The following is a 22342-nucleotide window of genomic DNA, read 5'->3' as shown; positions in this document are numbered from 1 at the left end:
TGTTTGTGCTGTATCACTCTATTGTTTCTGTGCTGTATCACTCTATTGTTTGTGCTGTAACACTCTATTGTTTGTGCTGTACAACTCTATTGTTTGTGCTGTGTCACTGTATAGTTTGTGCTGTATCACCCTAATCCTTGTGTTGTACAACTATTGTTTGTGCTGTATCACTCTATTGTTTGTGCTTATCACTCTATTCTTTGTGCTGTACAACTCTATTCTTTGTGCTGTAACAATCTATTGTTTGTGTTGTATCACTCTATTGTTTGTGCTGTACCACTCTATTGTTTGTGGTGTGTCACTGCATTGTTTGTGCTGTATCACTCTATTGTTTGTGCTGTATCACTCTATTGTTTGTGCTGTACAACTGTATTGTTTGTCCTGTATCACTCTATTGTTTGTGCTGTACCAATCTATTGTTTGTGCTGTGTCACTGTATTGTTTGTGTTGTATCGCCCTATTCCTTGTGTTGTACAATTATTGTTTGCTGTACCACTATATTCTTTGTGCTGTATCACTCTTTCGTTTGTGCTGTATCACTCTATTCTTTGTGCTGCATCACTCTATTGCTTCTGCTGTATGACTCTATTGTTTTTGCTGTAACACTCTATTGTTTGTGCTGTATCACTGTATTGTTTATGTTTTACCAATCAATTGTTTGTGCTGTGTCACTGTATTGTTTGTGCTGTATCACCCTATTCTTTGTGTTGTACAACTATTGTTTGTGCTGTACTACTCTATTGTTTGTGCTGTATCACTCTACTCTCTTGTGCTGTATCACTCTGTTGTTTGCGCAGTAACACTCTATTGTTTGTGCTGTATGACTCTATTGTTTGTGCTGTACCAATTTATTGCTTGTGCTGTGTCACTGTATAGTTTGTGCTGTATTACTGTATTGTTTGTGCTGTACCAATCTATTGTTTGTGCTGTGTCACTGTATTGTTTGTGCTCTTTCACACTATTCTTTGTGTTGTACAACTATTGTTTGTGCTGTATCACTCTATTGTTTGAGCTGTATCACTCTATTGTTTGTGCTGTATTACTGTATTGTTTGTGCTGTACCAATCTATTGTTTGTGCTGTGTCACTGTATTGTTTGTGCTCTTTCACACTATTCCTTGTGTTGTACAACTATTGTTTGTGCTTATCACTCTATTCTTTGTGCTGTTTCACTCTCTTGTTTGTGCTGTACCACTCTATAGTTTGTACTGTATCACTCTATTCTTTGTGCTGTACCACTCTATTGTATGTGCTGTATCACTCTGTTCTCTGTGCTGTACAACTCTATTGTTTGTGCTGTATCACTCTATTCTTTGTGTTTTACAACTATGGTTTGTGCTGTATGACTCTATTGTTTGTTCTGTATCACTCTATTGTTTGTGCTGTGTCACACTATTCTTTGTGCTGTATCACCCTGTTCTTTGTGCTGTACCACTCTATTGTTTGTGCTGTACCACTCTACTGTTTGTGCTGTATCACTCTATTCTGTGTGCTGTATCACTCAATTCTTTGTGCTTATCACTCTATTCTTTGTGCTGCATCACTCTATTTTTTGTTTTGTATTTCTCTACTGTTTGTTCTTACCCCTCTATTGTTTGTGCTATATCACTCTATTGTTTGTGCTGTACCAATCTATTGTTTGTGTTGTGTCACTGCATTGTTTGTGCCGTATCAGTCAATTGTTTGTGCTGTATCAGTCTATTGTTTGTGCTGTATCACTCTATTCTTTGTGCTGTATCACTCTACTATTTGTGCTGTACCAATCTATTGTTTGTGCTGTGTCACTGTATTGTTTGTGCTGTATCACCCTATTCTTTGTGCTGTATCACTCTTTCGTTTGTGCTGTATCCCTCCATTCTTTGTGCTGTATCACTCTATTCTTTGTGATGTATCACATAGTGGTATGGCACAAGCAGTGGACTGGTACACCACAACCAGTAGAGTGGTACACCTCAAGCAGTAGAATAGTATGGCAGAAGCAGGAGAATGGTATGGCAGAAGCAGTAGAGAAGTACGGCACAAGCAACGGAGTCGTATGGCACAAGCAGTACAGTGGTACACCACAACAAATAGAGTGGTATGGCACAAGGAGTAGAGTGGTATGGCACAAGCATTATAGTGGTATGGCACAACCAGTAGAGTGGTACACCACAACCAGTAGAGTGGTACACCACAACCAGTAGAGTGGTACACCACAAGCAGCGGAGAGGTATGGCACAAGCAGTGGAACGGTACACCACAACCAGTAAAGCGGTACACCACAACCAGTAGAGTGGTACACAACAACCAGTAGAGTGGTACACCACAAGCAGTGGAGAGGTATGGCACAAGCAGTGGAGCGGTACACCACAACCAGTAGAGTGGTATACCTCAAGCAGTAGAATGGTATGGCAGAAGCAGGAAAATGGTATGGCAGAAGCAGTAGAGAAATACGGCACAAGCAACGGAGTCGTATGGCACAAGCTGTACAGTGGTACACCACAACAAATAGAGTGGTATGGCACAAGGAGTAGAGTGGTATGGCACAAGCAATACAATGGTACACCACTACCAATAGAGAGGTATGACACAAGCAGTGGAGTGGTATCACAAGCAGTGGAGTGGTATGGCACATGCAGTGGAGTGGTATGGCACAACCAGTGGAGCGGTACATCACAACCAGTGGTGTGGTCCACCACACGCTATAGAGTGGTATGGCACAAGCAGTATAGTGGTATGGCACAAGCAGTGGAGTGGTATGGCACAAGCAGTAGAGTGGTATGGCACAATCAGTGGAGTGGTACACCACACGCAGTAAAGTGGTATGGCACAACCAGTATAGTGGTATGGCACAAGTAGTAGAGTGGTATGGCTCAAGAAGTATAGTGGTATGGCACAACCAGTGAAGTGGTACACCACAACCAGTAGACTGGTACACCACAACCAATAGACTGGTACACCACAAGCAGTGGAGAGGTATGGCAAAAGCAGTGGAGCGGTATACCACAACCAGTAGAGTGGTATGGCACAAGCAGTAGAGTGGTACAGCACAAGCAGTAGAGTGGTATGCCACAAGCAGTAGAACAGTATTGCAGAAGCAGTAGAGCGGTGCGGCACAAGCAGCGGAGTGGTATGGCACAAGCAGTAGAGTGGTACAGCACAAGCAGTAGAGTGGTATGCCACAAGCAGTAGAGTGGTATGGCACAAGCAGTGGAGAGGTATGACACAAGCAGTAGAGTGGTACACCACAACCAGTAGAGTGGTACACCACAAGCAGTAGAGTGGTATGACACAAGCAGTAGAGTGGTATGGCACAAGCAGTGGATTGGTATATCACAAGCAGTAAAGTGCTACACCACAACCAGTAGAGTGGTACACCACAAGCTGTAGAGTGGTATGCCACAAGCAGTAGAGTGGTATGCCACAAGCAGTGGATTGGTATGGCACAAGCAGTAAAGTGGTATGGCACAAGCAGTAAAATGGTATGGCAGGAGCAGTAGAATGGTATGGCAGAAACAGTAGAGTGGTATGGCACAAGCAGTAAAATGGTATGGCAGGAGCAGTAGAGTGGTACACCACAAGCAGTAGAGTGGTATGCCACAAGCGGTAGAGTGGTATGGCACAAGCAGTGGAGAGGTATGGCACAAGCAGTGGGGTGGTACACCACAACCAGTAGAATGGTATGGCACAAGCAGTAGAGTGGTATGGCACAAGCAGTAAAATGGTATGGCAGGAGCAGTAGAATGGTATGGCAGAAACAGTAGAGTGGTACACCACAAGCAGTGGAGTGGTACACCTCAAGCAGTAGAGTCGTACCCCACAAGGAGTAGAATGGTATGGCAGAAGCAGTAGAGCGGTACGGCACAAGCAGTGGAGCGGTATGGCACAAGCAGTTGAGCGGTACACCACAATTAGTAGAGGGGTAACCACAAGCAGTGGAGCGGTATGGCACAAGCAGTAGAGTGGTACACCACAAGCAGTAGAGCGGTATGGCACAAGCAGTAGAGTGGTATGGCACAAGCAGTAGAGTGGTATGGCACAAGCAGTAGAGTGGTACGCCACAACCAGTAGAGCGGTATGCACAAGCACAAGCACAAGCACCTTTTGACTTGTCAGACTTTACGTGTAAAGCACAATCAGACCGACAGACAACTATCTGTAGTCATGTGAATAATTAGTGTGACGCCATTACATTTCAGCTATAGCTGTTAGCTTCAACGACTTGCTGAAAGAGTACTCAAGGAAAGTTAGAGGTAAGTAAACGTTTGCTTCACATCAAGCAGTTGGTCGGATGTAATGGAACATCTATGTGGTGCCATACGTGCAAATTGGTCCGCATCAAACTCGAGATACGAAGATCTGTTTGATTGGCATTTAGAAGTTGGTGACTAATAAGAAAGTAAGAGAGTTTATGGATAACAACTTCTTTATTATATATGATGCGACGTTTCGGTATGGATTCTTATACCGTTGTCAAGCAAGAGTGAAGTACTACAGCACAGAACAGACTTATATACATGAACAGGGATTAAGTAATAACAACATGTAGGAATGAATCAAGGGGATTAACAACAACAACAAGGCACGGTGGCAATAATGTAGTGACAATAGGAAGCCAATGGTGGTGGAGGTAGAAACAAAATATACATGCTGATGAGATTAATTAACAATGATAGCTGAAGTGCTCTAATCTGTTGTTTTTATCAGTTCATTGTAAGCAGAAGGGATGAGATATCCCTGGTCTCTTTTGATTGAGGGCTTGTGTCTCCGGATTTGAACTGCTTCTGCAAGTTTCCTTTTGGTGAAGTCCTGGTGTTTTTTGGATAATATCTCGACATTGTCCCAAATTATATATCTCACCTGGGGAGATGACTACTATGAACAAATCCACGGCCTGCCCATGGGCTCCCCTCTGTCCCCAATACTCACAGAAATCTACATGACCTCCTTCGAACAGCAAGCACTCAGCACCTCAACCATCAAACCAACCTGCTGGTACAGGAAGGTCGATGACACGTTTGTCATTCTTCGGCAAGACCAAGACCCAGCAGCCCTTCTGCAACATCTCAACCAACAGCACCCCCGGGTCCAATTCACCTTAGAAACAGAATCCAGTGGTCAACTTCCCTTTCTAGATGTCCTTGTAACCAGAACCCCAGCCAACAAGATCCAAACCAGTGTCTATAGAAAGCCAACCCACTCCGACCAATACATTCATTTTGACTCCAACCACCCCTTGAGAACCAAAACTGGCATTATCTCCACCCTCACCAGACGAGCCATCAACCTTTCCTCCACCAGTCCCACTACAGAAATACAGCACCTCCGCCATGTTTTCACCAAGTTCAACCACTACCCGTCAAAACTAGTCGATGAAATAATGAAAACCGCCTCCAACAAACCTGAAACAGCACCTATTCGTATCTCCCTCCCCTTCATAGGGAAGACCTCTCACTACATCAGCCGTCTCCAGCATCCAAACCTACTTTACCAGCTCTACACCACTGAAAACCCTACTGAAAGCTAACGGCAGGAACACCTCTAAACGACAACATCAACCCAAAGGTGTTGTCTATAAAATCAACTGTGACTGTGGCGAGGCCTATGTAGGCGAAACCTCCCGGCCAATAAATATCAGAATCAAAGAACACTTATCATCTACCACTAAATCTGACAGAAAATCGGCAATATCAGACCACATCATCAACTGCCCCAATCACAACTTAATTCTGGACAATGTGGAGATATTATCCAAAAACCACCAGGACTTCACCGAAAGGAAACTTGCAGAAGCAGTTCAAATCCGGAGACACAAGCCCTCAATCAACAGAGACCAGGGATATCTCATCCCTTCTGCATACAATGAACTGATAAAAACAACAGATTAGAGCACTTCAGCTATCATTGTTAATTAATCTCATCAGCATGTATATTTTGTTTCTACCTTCACCATCATTGGCTTCCTTTTGTCACTACATTATTGCCACCGTGCCTTGTTGTTGTTGTTAATCCCCTTGATTCATTCCTACATGTTGTTATTACTTAATCCCTGTTCATGTATATAAGTCTGTTCTGTGCTGTAGTACTTCACTCTTGCTTGACAACGGTATAAGAATCCATACCGAAACGTCGCATCATATATAATAAAGAAGCTGTTATCCATAAACTCTCTTACTTTCTTATCGAGAGACGAAGGTTAATGTCATGCTCCTCTCCAACACTCTGTGTGTGTGCGTGCATGCGAGTGTGCGCGTGTGTGCATGTGCGTGTGTTTGTGTGTGAGTGTGTTTAGGGATGGGGATGGGGATTGGGAGGGATTATAACACCTTTCCTTGTTGTTTCTTAGTGTTGTATCAACTTAGTTTCTACTTGGGAACCAACAACGGAAATAAAGGAACAATGGGTCAATAATAATGATTATAATGATCAAATCATTAAATAAAGGTTAGTTTTATGATAAACATGGAGACATTATATGATCAATGAGGTATGTTATATATAATTGTACTTACACTTGTGTTTTCATGATCTAACAGATCTTCAACATGCGGGACAATGGATGAACAATCAAGTGAATCTATGTGAAGAGGAATCATACCCTGGTCAGACAAGTTTTCATTTTATGCATCGAAATTATTCCAAATTGCATAAAGGACAAAATAGTGATGAAAGTTATAAGAGTGGATGACAAATGAATCAGTAAAACAGTAAGTGCTGTGGCCAAGAAGAAGCTCTCTGTTTATTTGTTGTTTTACGCCGCACTCAGCAATATTCCAGCTATATGGTTGCGGTCTGTAAATAATCGAGTCTGGACCACTCAATCCAGTGATCAACATCATGAGCATTGATCTACGTAAGTAGGATATGGTGACATGTGTCATACAAGTCTGACTACCCGATCTCGTTAGTCTCCTCTTGGGACAAGCATGGGTTGCTGAAAACCAATTCTAACCTGGATGTTCACGGGCAAGGAGTTACGGAAACGCCACCATCAAAGGCAACATGGCGTTTCAGTGAATTCTTCTGAATGGCGTCCTTATAACTTGTGGAACGACATGTGGTGAGCTTGGTAGCCATCAAACTGTATTGTCTGGTTCCTTTCAGGGAGGGCCTGTGTTGAACCAAGCTGCCCAGCACGGCAGTCCACAACACTGGAAGAAAACCTGAGAAGTGTCCTGTCTACCATGTCGGAACGAAATCTCCAGGATCTGGACCTAATAATGGGACTGTTCCCAGAGCCTCCTACCGGCGAAAGAACAATGTTTGTCACAGCAACATCCAGCAACCACTTCTACGAGTCCCAGGCCCTGATCCGAAACCTCCACAGGAATGTCTTCCCTCTGATTAATGACTACACATTTGTGCTCTATGATCTGGGACTGACGGCATCTGAACGAAAGCAGGTGAAACCAATAATATTGTCTCCAATAGATATATCTGTAACATTTATTTTATGTATGATGATCAGTATTGACTAATGTTAGCAAAGCAATTGGTTTACCATTGCTTAAAGGGAGAGGAAATGGACTGTAGAGAAGCCTAGTGGTTACAGCGTTCATTCATCACGCCGAAGACTCAGGTTCGATTCCCCACATGGGTACACAGTGTGAAGCTCATTCTTGTGTCCCCGCCTTGATATTACTGGAATATTGCTAAAAGTGCCGCAAAACTAAAATTTGCTCACTCACAAAAAGGAAATACATACATACATACACACACACACACACACACATATACATATATACATACACACACGCATACACACACACACATACACACATACATACATATACACACCCACACACATACATACCATACCATACCATACCATACCATACCATACCATACCATACCATACCATACCATACCATACCATACCATACCATACCATACCATACCATACCATACCATACCATACCATACCATAGCATACCATACCATAGCATAGCATAACATAACATAACATAACATAACATAACATAACATAACATAACATAACACATAACATAACATAACATAACATAACATAACATAACATAACATAACATAACATAACATACATACATACATACATAACATACATACATACATACATACATACATACATACATACATACATACATACATACATACATACATACATACATACATACATACATACATACATACATACATACATACATACATACATACATACATACACACACACATACACACACATACATACATACATACACACACATACATACATACATACATACATACATACATACACACACATACATACATACATACATACATACATACATCGTTTTATAGTGCTAGCTCACTGAGATACCATGCCGCAGTGAAGCATGAATACCCCACTCAGACACATTATACTGACTCCGAGCCGACCAGTCCCTGTTGTGCCCATTAATGCCGAGCGCCAGGCAGGGACCAACAAGTACCATATTTTAACGTCTTTTGGTATGACGCGGTAGGGGATCGAACCCGCGACCTTCCGCTCTTCGGGCGGACGATCTAAACACTTCACCACGGAGGCGGTAAATACATAACAAACATAATACAATACAAGTACATAATGGACATTATATAAAACATTGGCATAATGATATAATACAAAACAATGACGGTAAACATAATGCAAAACAATTACATTAAGAACATGATATAACAATTACAAAATGAACAGAATACAAAACAATGACTTTATGAACATATTACTAAACACTGACATGATCAATATAATGCAAAACATGACATAATAAACATAATACAAAACAATAACACAATGAACATGATACAAAACAATGACATAATGAACATAATACTAAGCAATGACACAATGAACATGACACAAAACAATGACAAAATGAAATAATAGAAATCAATTACACAATGAACATGATACAAAACAATGACATAATGAACATAATACTAAGCAATTACACAATGAACATTAAACAAAACAATGACAAAATGAAATTAATAGAAATCAATAACACAATGAACATGATACAAAACAATGACATAATGAACATAATACTAAGCAATTGCACAATGAACATGATACAAAACAATGACAAAATGAAGATAATACTAAGCAATTGCACAATGAACATGAATACAAAACAATGACAAAATGAAGATAATAGAAATCAATAACGCAATGAACATGATACAAAACAATGACATAATGAACATAATACTAAGCAATTGCACAATGAACATGATACCAAACAATGACAAAATGAAGATAATAGAAATCAATTACACAATGAACATGATACAAAACAATGACATAATGAACATAATACTAAGCAATTGCACAATGAACATGATACCAAACAATGACATAATGAACATAATACTAAGCAACTATACAATAAACATGACACAAAACAATGACATAATGAACATAATACTAAGCAATTCCACAATGAACATGATACCAAACAATGACAAAATGAACATAATACTAAGCAACTACACAATAGACATGATACAACACAATGACAAAATGAACATAATACTAAGCAATTGCACAATGAACATGATAGAAAACAATGACAAAATGAAGATAATAGAAATCAATTACACAATGAACATGATACAACACAATGACATAATGAACATAATACTAAGCAATGACACAATGAACATGATACCAAACAATGACAAAATGAAGATAATAGAAATCAATTACACAATGAACATGATACAAAACAATGACATAATGAACATAATACTAAGCAATTACACAATGAACATGATAGAAAACAATGACAAAATGAAGATAATAGAAATCAATTACACAATGAACATGATACAAAACAATGACATAATGAACATAATACTAAGCAATTACACAATGAACATGATACAAAACAATGACATAATGAACATAATACTAAGCAATGACACAATGAACATGACACAAAACAATGACAAAATGAAATAATAGAAATCAATTACACAATGAACATGATACAAAACAATGACATAATGAACATAATACTAAGCAATTGCACAATGAACATTAAACAAAACAATGACAAAATGAAGATAATAGAAATCAATAACGCAATGAACATGATACAAAACAATGACATAATGAACATAATACTAAGCAATTGCACAATGAACATGATACCAAACAATGACAAAATGAAGATAATACTAAGCAATTGCACAATGAACATAATACAAAACAATGACAAAATGAAGATAATAGAAATCAATAACGCAATGAACATGATACAAAACAATGACATAATGAACATAATACTAAGCAATTGCACAATGAACATGATACCAAACAATGACAAAATGAAGATAATAGAAATCAATTACACAATGAACATGATACAAAACAATGACATAATGAACATAATACTAAGCAATTGCACAATGAACATGATACCAAACAATGACATAATGAACATAATACTAAGCAACTATACAATAAACATGACACAAAACAATGACATAATGAACATAATACTAAGCAATTCCACAATGAACATGATACAAACAATGACAAAATGAACATAATACTAAGCAACTACACAATAGACATGATACAACACAATGACAAAATGAACATAATACTAAGCAATTGCACAATGAACATGATAGAAAACAATGACAAAATGAAGATAATAGAAATCAATTACACAATGAACATGATACAACACAATGACATAATGAACATAATACTAAGCAATGACACAATGAACATGATACCAAACAATGACAAAATGAAGATAATAGAAATCAATTACACAATGAACATGATACAAAACAATGACATAATGAACATAATACTAAGCAATTGCACAATGAACATGATAGAAAACAATGACAAAATGAAGATAATAGAAATCAATTACACAATGAACATGATACAAAACAATGACATAATGAACATAATACTAAGCAATTACACAATGAACATGATACAAAACAATGACAAAATGAACATAATACTAAGCAACTACACAATAGACATGATACAACACAATGACAAAATGAACATAATACTAAGCAACTACACAATGAACATGATACAAAACAATGACATAATGAACATAATACTAAGCAATTGCACAATGAACATGATACCAAACAATGACAAAATGAAGATAATACAAATCAATAACGCAATGAACATGATACAAAACAATGACATAATGAACATAATACTAAGCAATTGCACAATGAACATTAAACAAAACAATGACAAAATGAAGATAATAGAAATCAATAACGCAATGAACATGATACAAAACAGTGACATAATGAACATAATACTAAGCAATTGCACAATGAACATGATACCAAACAATGACAAAATGAAGATAATACTAAGCAATTGCACAATGAACATTAAACAAAACAATGACAAAATGAAGATAATAGAAATCAATAACACAATGAACATGATACAAAACAATGACATAATGAACATAATACTAAGCAATTCCACAATGAACATGATACCAAACAATGACAAAATGAACATAATACTAAGCAACTACACAATAGACATGATACAACACAATGACAAAATGAACATAATACTAAGCAATTGCACAATGAACATGATAGAAAACAATGACAAAATGAAGATAATAGAAATCAATTCAGCACAATGAACATGATACAACACAATGACATAATGAACATAATACTAAGCAATGACACAATGAACATGATACCAAACAATGACAAAATGAAGATAATAGAAATCAATTACACAATGAACATGATACAAAACAATGACATAATGAACATAATACTAGCAATTACACAATGAACATGATACAAACAATGACAAAATGAGAGATAATAGAAATCAATTACACAATGAACATGATACAAAACAATGACATAATGAACATAATACTAAGCAATTACACAATGAACATGATACAAAACAATGACAAAATGAACATAATACTAAGCAACTACACAATAGACATGATACAAAACAATGACATAATGAACATAATACTAAGCAATTGCACAATGAACATGATAGAAAACAATGACAAAATGAAGATAATAGAAATCAATAACGCAATGAACATGATACAAAACAATGACATAATGAACATAATACTAAGCAATTACACAATGAACATGATACCAAACAATGACAAAATGAACATAATACTAAGCAACTACACAATAGACATGATACAACACAATGACAAAATGAAGATAATAGAAATCAATTACACAATGAACATGATACAAAACAATGACATAATGAACATAATACTAAGCAGTTACACAATGAACATGACACAACACAATGACAAAATGAACATAATACTAAGCAATTGCACAATGAACATGATAGAAAACAATGACAAAATGAAGATAATAGAAATCAATTACACAATGAACATGATACAACACAATGACATAATGAACATAATACTAAGCAATGACACAATGAACATGATACCAAACGATGACAAAATGAAGATAATAGAAATCAATTACACAATGAACATGATACAAAACAATGACATAATGAACATAATACTAAGCAATTGCACAATGAACATGATACCAAACAATGACAAAATGAAGATAATAGAAATCAATTACACAATGAACATGATACAAAACAATGACATAATGAACATAATACTAAGCAATTACACAATGAACATGATACAAAACAATGACAAAATGAACATAATACTAAGCAACTACACAATAGACATGATACAAAACAATGACATAATGAACATAATACTAAGCAATTGCACAATGAACATGATAGAAAACAATGACAAAAATGAAGATAATAGAAACTCATCACGCAATGAACATGATACAAAAACAATGACATAATGAACATAATACTAAGCAATTACACAATGAACATGATACAAAAACAATGACAAAATGAACATAATACTAAGCAACTACACAATGAACATGATACAACACAATGACAAAATGAAGATAATAAAAGAAATCAATTACACAATGAACATGATACAAAACAATGACATAATGAACATAATACTAAGCAATTACACAATGAACATAATACAAAACAATGACAAAATGAAGATAATAGAAATCAATTACACAATGAACATGATACAAAACAATGACATAATGAACATAATACTAAGCAATTACACAATGAACATAATACAAAACAATGACAAAATGAAGATAATAGAAATCAATTACAAATGAATGACACAAAACAATGACATAATGAACATAATACTAAGCAATTACACAATGAACATAATACAAAACAATGACAAAATGAAGATAATAGAAATCAATTACACAATGAACATAATACAAAACAATGACAAAATGAAGATAATAGAAATCAATGACATCAAATAACAATAATTCTTCAAAACACAAAATGCAGTTAGCAACCAGTATGAATTATCTTCACGTGATAACAATACTTTGGATATTATTAATTATCAGTATACATGTTTACTGTTTACATTTACTCAGTTGCGTTGCCTCTGCAGGTGTTTGTGATATTGTCATCAATATATTCGTATAATGAATACGGAATGGTACCACAGAACACATCTTTTCTGACGATTATAGAAATATTTTTGTCTCCTTTATTCACAGATGGAGAAACATTGTCGTTGTGAAGTTCGGAGATTCCCGTTGGAGTTCATGCCTTCAAGGTTGCAGAATCTTAAATGCTACATATGGAAACCGATTATTATACAGGTGAGCTATGTTCTGTTGCCGTACATTAACATGTGCATTTTCAGGAGAAAATATAAAATTCATTGAATATTTTCCAGTATAAGATGTATATAGACTTTAGGCAAACAGTTTTAAGCAACATATCAGCGCATATAAATCCGTACGTAACCTTGTCTGTGCATGCAGTTCGGAGATAAACCCGTGAATATATACTGTAGAGTATACCTGTAAACACAACGGCGGTAAACTGAACGAAGAACTGAACACAGAGATTAATTGTTTTCAGGTTATCATTACAAATCTGAACTGTTTGGTGTCAGCAGGGATGATGAGTGAGAGAGGATGACTCCAGACAATTACACTATGTACATGTGCAAGCTTGTTTTGACCATTAATGTATTATATAATCACATAGTTTCAATCTCTGTGTTTTCCTTGACTTTTCAAAGTATTCCCCCGAACGTACACTTATATGTATTTAGAGTCAATTACTTCCTGCCTAAAATAAATGACCAAACATATTTTTGTGATTGTAAGTGCCCCATTCTTTCTCCTCATATGGGCCGCTCGTCACGCTGAAGACCTGGGTTCGATTCCCCATATGGGTACAAAGTGTGGAGTCCATTTCTGGTGTCTCCCGCTGTGATATTGCTGGAATATTGCTAAAAGCGGCGTAAAATCATACTCACTCACTCTTCATATCGTAGTTGTTTCTACGCTGGGGTAAAATCGATCAGACTGTTTTTGCGAAGATTTCAAAGATGGTCATTTGATACTTGCGCTGTGTTTTTTTGGCCAGGGTTAGTGTCTTCAAAGCCTACATAAAGTTTTCAAAACGTTTTATGGTGGACATGTGTTTTGTATTTCTTTAGTTTGGCGCATCAGTGACCGAAATAGTGTATGATGCAATTCTCATTTTCGACTTGCACCATATATCAACAACAGCTCAGATACATTTTCTCCCTCTGTTGTTGTAGGCTAACATACATAAGGCAGACATACTGGTGTCGATGGACGCGTCTGTAACATCTTAGGCTAGGTATTATATCTAGGTGTTGTACTTTCAGACTAACCTACATAAGACAGACATACTAGTGTGGATGGACGCGTCTGTAACATCTTAGTATAGGTTTGCATCTAGTTGTTGTACTCTCAGGCTAACCTACATAAGGCAGACATACTGGTGTGGATGGACGCGTCTATAACATCTTAGTATAGGTTTGCATCTAGTTGTTGTACTTCCAGGCTAACCTACATAAGGCAGACATGTTAGTGTGGATGGACGCGTCTGTAACATCTTAGTATAGGTTTGCATCTAGTTGTTGTACTTTCAGGCGAACCTACATAAGGCAGACATACTGGTGTGGATGGACGCATCTGTGAGGTTCTCCAACAGTATCATCAAATCCCTGCTAGATGATGCAGAGAGACGAGGCATGGTCTTAGCCTCAGGTACAAACTCTGTGGCACAGCACACTCTACAGGTTACAATGAACTACATGAAGGAAGACGTCTGCACCCTAGCTCCAGTGTTAGAGCATGAAGCAACATTCATCATGTTTCACAACGAGCAGTTGATACAAGAGGCCGTTATGAAACCATGGGCAGCTTGTGCCATGAGTGCTAAGTGCATGTGTCCTCGGGATCCAGAACAAGACAGCTTCTGTGACGTGAACATCCACAAATACAAGAAATGTCATCGATTTGACCAATCAGGAATAAACATCATCCTCGCCAAACTTTTTCGGGACCACACAAGTAGTTTTATTTCGCCATACTACTACTATGTCAGTTTACAGCGTGATGATTCTTATCTTTATTTTTGATGAACTGGAGAAATGGCATGCAGCGCGGGCTAGTCGTCTCCCTTGACAATAGATCTGTTGTACTGTATTCTTAGGACCAGCTTTGCTTAGGGTTTGGTGTATAGAAATATTCCAAGTATTCCAGAGTATTCTGAGACATTCGGAGCATTCTGAGACTTTCTGAGTCATTCTGCACATTCTTAGTTTTGTGAGACATATGTAGAATAAAGACATTATGTTACTTCGGAACATTTCAGAACCGGATGTTATTAACAAAAGGAACCCCGAAAGGATGAAACCTGTGGCATTGCTCTGGAATGAGTAAATTCACCTATCAGAGAACTTTCATTTCGAAACCCGTGTGTCGAATGTCTTTGGTTCCGCCTGAAAAAGGTTTCGACTTGCCAATTACCAAGACGCAATAGATGCCGCCTAACAACCTCGATAATCTGCAGGGTATACGTTACAATCACTCTCCACTATACCCTGGATGCATCCACGGCTTGGCCCGATGATTATGTTACAGCAATCTAACCCACTCAGCCAACGCCTTCTCCACAAAAGCGTAAGTCGGACATCTGGTAGTCCAGATCACTAGAAACAATAAAAGGAATGTAAAAGTTGGCTGTTGTTATACTGTTTTATACATTTGCTTTTACGAAAATGTCAAAGGTCCAACGCACAGCGCTAGGTGGGAGAATGTATAAAGATAACAATATAATTACGAAGCCAATTAGATAGGATTAATATACAAAGATAACAATGTTAGGATGAAGCCATTGAGATAAACGGTAATATAATGTAACACGGCGGTGATTATAGAACAATGGAGTATACACTGGGAAGGTAAATGCCTTTGTCTCGGTTAATGGCTGGCTTCTTTATCTGGATCTCGATGTTTTCTTGACGTTAACTCTTTGTACAGTGGTTGATGCTGATATGTAGAATCCTGGTTTGTTTTCAGGAAATATTTGAACACAACCCCCACACTTGGCTTTGTCACTACAATATATTGGTATCTTTGTACATTAATCCTATCTAATTTTCTTCGTAATTACATGTATATTGTTATCTTTGCACATTCTCCCACTTTGTTTTATCTAGATATATTCACTCTGTACACTGACTCGGCATTCACCTGATGAAAGAGCAAACATTAGCTCTGAAACGTCGTATAAAGAATAAAAAGAAGTTGTTGTCCATAAAATCGTGTCATGAATGAATGAATGAATGAAGCACGAGTCAGCACGGCTGTACGCGTGCCTCTGTTGATGATAAAGCATCCTGTACAAAGTAAATATTTCCAAGACGCTTGAATGTGGTCCAGTGAATAACTTTCGAATGCGGTGGAGGTGTAGTATGTGTAGTATGTGTCATTAAGAACAGTGACCCATAAAGATTCGGGTTAGAATTGGCTTTCAGCAATCCATGCTTGTCGTAAAAGGCGACTAACGGGATCGGGTGATCAGGCTCGCTGACTTTGTTGACATGTCATCGCATCCCAATTGTGTAGATCGATGATCATGCTGTTGATCACAAACATATCACACAGCTGGAATATTGCTGAGTGTGGCGACAAACAAAAAACACTGTGAAGAATGAAAGCATATTCTGAGATCTCACCGGTTGTACAAACCTCGTAATCCTATTTTTATTCAACAATGAGCCACCCTAATTAGGTTGTGAGATACCAATAAAAGCATAAAATAACATTGAGAACATGAAAAAAAACACTCCAAAACACACACGCACCCACGCGCACGCACACACACACATACCAGCCATACAGACAATATTAACATCGTTGGTGCACACATTCATATGCAAATACACGTTTGATACCTGTGATACCATAAACACTGAAGTAATATATAAACAATAACACACCTGGAATAGAGCACACATTCGTGTACTGTTATGTTAACCATAAACATATTTTATACCTGTGATACCATAAACACTGAAGTAATATATAAACAATAACACCCCTGGAATAGAGCACACATTCGTGTAGTGTTATGTTAACCATGAACATATTTGATACATGTGATACCATAAACACTGAAGTAATATATAAACAATAACACACCTCGAATAGAGCACACATTCGTGTACTGTTATGTTAACCATGAACATATTTGATACCTGTGATACCATAAACACTGAAGTAATATATAAACGATAACACCCCTGGAATAGAGCACACATTCGTGTACTGAAATCTTAACCATGAACATATTTGATACATGTGATACCATAAACACTGAAGTAATATATAAACAATAACACACCTCGAATAGAGCACACATTCGTGTACTGAAATGTTAACCATGAACATATTTGATACCTGTGATACCATAAACACTGAAGTAATATATAAACAATAACACACCTGGAATAAAACACATATTCGTGTACTGTAATGGTAACCGTGTACATATTTTGTATGGTAATATACGTATCCAATATCTGGTATCCCCCGCCGTGGTATTGCTCAAAGCTGCGTAAAACTTAACTCACTCACTCTCACAACATCCCTCCATTTCTGTCCTCCCTTCTTCCACTCTAAGGAAAGCAAGCAGTTTTGATGTAACAGTATGAATCAGAATGAATAAAATGAATCGTCAAAACCACTGTAACAGTTTCATTGCATTGCCATTATGCCCCAGGCAGTCCAATTCCCTGTAAAAGGTTCTGGTATTTCAAGATAAATTAAACCAAGTTACATGAGTCATGTTTCCTAGTGAACCTGAGTAATGAATTGATAGTAGACTCCACTGAGTCGGCTCCAGGTCGAGACCATAGCTGCAACTCCAGCATCGAGCTCACCATGTCGGCTTTTTGTGCGTTGAACACATGCATCATGACTGCCCTCTTGATCTCCTCTTGGCTTGCACAATGAAACATCCCATTTGATTGTGGGAGGACTGGGTACAGTAACGTTTTATTCTTTACATGGAAGGTCTGCAAAGAATGCATGGCGTAGAAGAGTACTCCAAGAGAGAAAACATCACTGGCTGTGGAATAATGACCTGTGAATACGTCAGGGGCGACATACAGAGGGGTACACAAGCCGGTAGTCATGTAGTAGGTGTAGGAGATGGTTGCCAGGTTACTAAATGGAAAGGTCAAACGAGCAAGTCCCGCATCAGCAATCTTGCAGGTGGGTATATGATGAGCTCGGGCCACCAGCAGGACGTTGCTGGGTTTGATGTCTCTGTGGATGATCCTTTGTCTGTGGAGATGGTGAATACCCCGTGCCATGTCCAGCATGAAATAATTTAACGTTCCCTCTCCTGGCCTGTTTTTGATGACATAGTCATTCAGTGTCCCAAGGTTACAGTACTCCATTTGAATATTAATCTCAACATCAATCCGCGCTGTAATCACTTTTACGATATTAGGGTGATCAGCGCACATCGTCAGTGTCCGTAATTCTCCCTCGAGACGTTTACCATCCAGGTGGGACACCTCCTTCAGTTTCTTCAGAGCATATACATGACCACCGATCGCCAACTCGTACACAGCACCAAACTGACCTTCTCCAAGTTTTCCATACATTGCATTATAGGTCACCTTACAAATTTAATTCAATGTTGATCGAAAGCTGGTAGCTATTTCTCAGCTTTGAATGCTACAAGTTCACGTTACAGTGGATGTCACTCAATACCCATTATGAAAGTAGCAGTTCAGGAGGGAAACTATGCATGTCTTACTGGGATAGCTGTAGCTCGCTCCTCGACATACCACCACCGCATACATTGTACATAGAACGGTGTAAATATAGACTGGCTGGTGAGGTCAAATATAGGTTGAGCGGCTTATCCTGTGCCTTGAAGTGCTGGGCTCGAGCACATCCTTCCGAAGGATTACACGTTAACATTGGATTCTTATCATAATATTACAGACAAACGGGATCGGGTGATTAGACTCACATGTCATCGTATCCTAATGGCGTAGATCGATGATTATGCTTTTGATCACCGGATTGTCTGGTCTAGACTCGATTAAATACACACCACCGCCATATAGCTGGAAAAGTGCTGATTGCGGCGTTAAACAACAAACAAACACAATATTACATATCTGTATTTCTCATAGTTTTGACAATGAATCAAGTAAATGAATGTCTGTTAGAATAAGTGTATGAAGACATGTTTCAAGACTTTATAAGTAAACAGTTTGTTTGTATGTACGCCTTACTAATACTATCTGTCGCACGTGATGAAATTAGTGATTTCTCAGTGATGTCCAACGTTCAGGTTTGCATGCATTTCTTCTTCACTCGTGGTAGGGGCGGTGGGGTAGCCTAGTGGTTAAAGCGTTCGCTCGTCATGCCAAAAAACCCGGGTTCGATTCCCCACATGGGTAAAATGTGTGGAGCCATTTCTGGTGTCCTCGTGATATTGCCGGAATGATGCTAAAAGCTGCCTAAATCTAGGAATGTGAAAAGGGGTGATAAGGGGTGATAAATGACAGGTTTGATAAATCAAAACTCACTCACTCACTCACCCGGGATAGATCACTGACACACAAACAACACATGATTCATGTGAATGCATGTCAGCGTGACCCAGATATGACCCAGCTTTGATAGGTCCGCCTGTACAAACCAGTAAATCTCTTCCTGCGTTGATATGAATACATCATCTCACATTCTTAACGCGAATTTCTGAGGAATCTAATTTATTGTTTTACAGCCTAAATAAGGAGTTCTATGGAACTGTCACGCCGTCAACTAGTGACGCTCCAAGGCAATACGGGACGGTGGGGTAGCCTAGTGGTTAAAGCGTTCGCTCGTCACGCCGAAGATCGAAGATCGGGTTCGATTCCCACAATTGGGTACAATGTGAGCAGTCCATTTCAGGTTCCCCGCAGTGATATTGCTGGAATATTGCTTAAAGCGACGTAAAGCTATACTCTCTCACTCCAAGGAAATACAGTTTATAGATGATTCCACTCGGTGGACAAATGACAGGTTTGATAAAGCATCACCAGTTGGTTAAACAGTCCGGCCATAATCATAATCATGCAGTTCGTAAATATTATTTTTTTTTGAATGGTGGTACACGCTTGACAAAGCTCAGTTCTTATTCGGTAGTTTGTCATGTCCATGGGGCTGCCTGTGAAGATCTGGGTTAGAATTGATCTTCAGCAGGCAAGGTGTCACCAGGTGGCAGGCTCGCTGACTAGGTTGGCACATGTCAACGTATCCCAATTTCGAACATCAATGCTCATGCTGTTGATCACTGGATTGTCTGGTCCAGACACGAGTATTTACTGTCATACTGACATACGTGGACTGTCTGATAATTACAAGAGCTGTTATCAGGTAAAAATGCATCCCCAAACCGTTAGAAAATTACATCACATTCAATATTTAGATTTTCGGTTATCCTAATGAGTGTTTTAAGGTTGGGAGAGCAATGGTGAAGAATGTCCCGAGTCGCAAGAAGGGGAAGAAAACAGTCGAAGGGAGTGAGTGAGGTTTTACGTCGCTGTTAGCAATATTCCAGCAATATCATGGCGGGGGACACCAGAAATGTCATTCACACATTGTACCCATACCCGCAGTAGTAATGATATACAGAACATATTGATCTTACATTGAAATCGACAAGGACACACATGAGTTCAAGGTCAGACACAGTAACAGTTATAACAAATCAAAATGATATATCGGAACATGTGATCAAGATCAATACAGGCTCGAATCATGTAAATAGACCTTTGACACGGGAAGCCAATCTCAAAGCCGACAATCTCAAATTGTCAAGGTAAATAGAGTCTGTCAGTTCAAAAGCATACCCTGTCTTGTTTATTCTCACAAACAAATTACAACATAATGTCTCTCAAGCTATCGCTGTAATAGTCTATTTCCTCTAATGAAGATATTATTCTAACTTCTTGAACGCCGTGACAATAGAATGCAAAATAATGCCATTACATCCTATATTTGGAGACCCTTAGATCAGGATTCTTTGCCTACTGAGCGTTCTCAGAATTTGCAGATGGAAATATATTGTCGTGTATACGGTAGATAAATCCTTGCGCTTATCTCCCATTAGTTAGACAGCAAATTATTAGACAGCCAGTTGTTAGACAGTGGAATAGGGTATTAATTAAGACAACACCCACATCCATAATGGTACAGCCCAATTAGATTGCTCCGACGATTAGAGTGTGCCAGTGGTTAATCGGTTCATGTTATTGTTGATTTTCTATTACAATGTTATGTGGTTGTAGCATGTGGTCTAATCTTTCTCATTTCACGCTTGATCTATTTAACCCTTGTCAAAATGTTTGGTTTAGTTTTATTAATTTTTTTCTCTAAACGTCAAGCAAACTAATTTTGGTGAGCACTTTGTCACAACTAGAAGGTAGGTATAAATAATTCCACATACACCTTGATGATGTATCAGCGTGGCTGAGTCGAATATGTCACTTTGCAGGGAGGGACTCAACAAATACCCCTGAACGGCTATCTACACAGCAGAAACAGTGTTAGACAGACAACCACTCGCTGGAGCTGTGTGAAGACCTGCACTGGAAGATGTTCCACTTCTGGGGAAGAACCATACCGGGCACCACCATCCTACAGAAGACACTGTACAATGAGAAAACGAGCAAGACGCGAGACCACGCAGATGCATACCATTTATAACGAGCAGTAAGAGGAAGAAAATGAAGACCAGATTCCTTCTCAAGCATTAGTAGTTCCCTGTACAGACATCGCCGCAAGACTCTACCTGCACTACCCCACTCACTTTCTGAAGTAGAACTGGAAGGAAGATGGAAAGAGACAACAGACGGTCGCCCTTTCCTTTCTTTCAGATG

General features: G+C 38.3%; 2 protein-coding genes across 2 annotated transcripts; one reads left to right on the top strand and one right to left on the bottom strand.

Annotated features, from left to right (window-relative positions):
• The first annotated feature begins 4147 nt into the window (after nt 1-4147).
• Nucleotides 4148-15526, top strand: LOC124266836. Its single transcript, XM_046701639.1, has 5 exons — nt 4148-4231; nt 6515-6580; nt 7083-7381; nt 13617-13721; nt 15035-15526. Exons 2-5 carry the CDS (start codon nt 6538-6540, stop codon nt 15524-15526), a joined length of 939 nt encoding a protein of 312 aa, XP_046557595.1. The 5' UTR covers nt 4148-4231; nt 6515-6537.
• Nucleotides 15527-18217: 2691 nt separating this feature from the next.
• On the bottom strand, nt 18218-19066 carry LOC124266835 (serine/threonine-protein kinase Nek7-like). Its single transcript, XM_046701638.1, has one exon. It carries the CDS (start codon nt 19064-19066, stop codon nt 18218-18220), a length of 849 nt encoding a protein of 282 aa, XP_046557594.1.
• Between the last annotated feature and the right edge of the window lie 3276 nt (nt 19067-22342).

This window comes from Haliotis rubra, unplaced genomic scaffold, assembly GCF_003918875.1.
Source record: "Haliotis rubra isolate DU_JTF1 unplaced genomic scaffold, ASM391887v1 Scf1280, whole genome shotgun sequence".
In the NCBI taxonomy this organism is placed as follows: domain Eukaryota; kingdom Metazoa; phylum Mollusca; class Gastropoda; order Lepetellida; family Haliotidae; genus Haliotis; species Haliotis rubra.
The sequence above is the reverse complement of the archived record's forward strand: the minus strand, read 5'-3'. Positions and strand labels throughout refer to the sequence as shown.

Coding starts and splice junctions, on each gene's coding strand:
- LOC124266836 (XM_046701639.1), top strand. CDS start 6,538: ATGAACAATCAAGTGAATCTATGTGAAGAGGAATCATACCCTG. Junction 6,581..7,082: donor TGAAGAGGAATCATACCCTG/GTCAGACAAGTT, acceptor GGTTCCTTTCAG/GGAGGGCCTGTGTTGAACCA. Junction 13,722..15,034: donor GGAAACCGATTATTATACAG/GTGAGCTATGTT, acceptor TTGTACTTTCAG/GCGAACCTACATAAGGCAGA.
- LOC124266835 (XM_046701638.1), bottom strand. CDS start 19,066: ATGTATGGAAAACTTGGAGAAGGTCAGTTTGGTGCTGTGTACGAGTTG.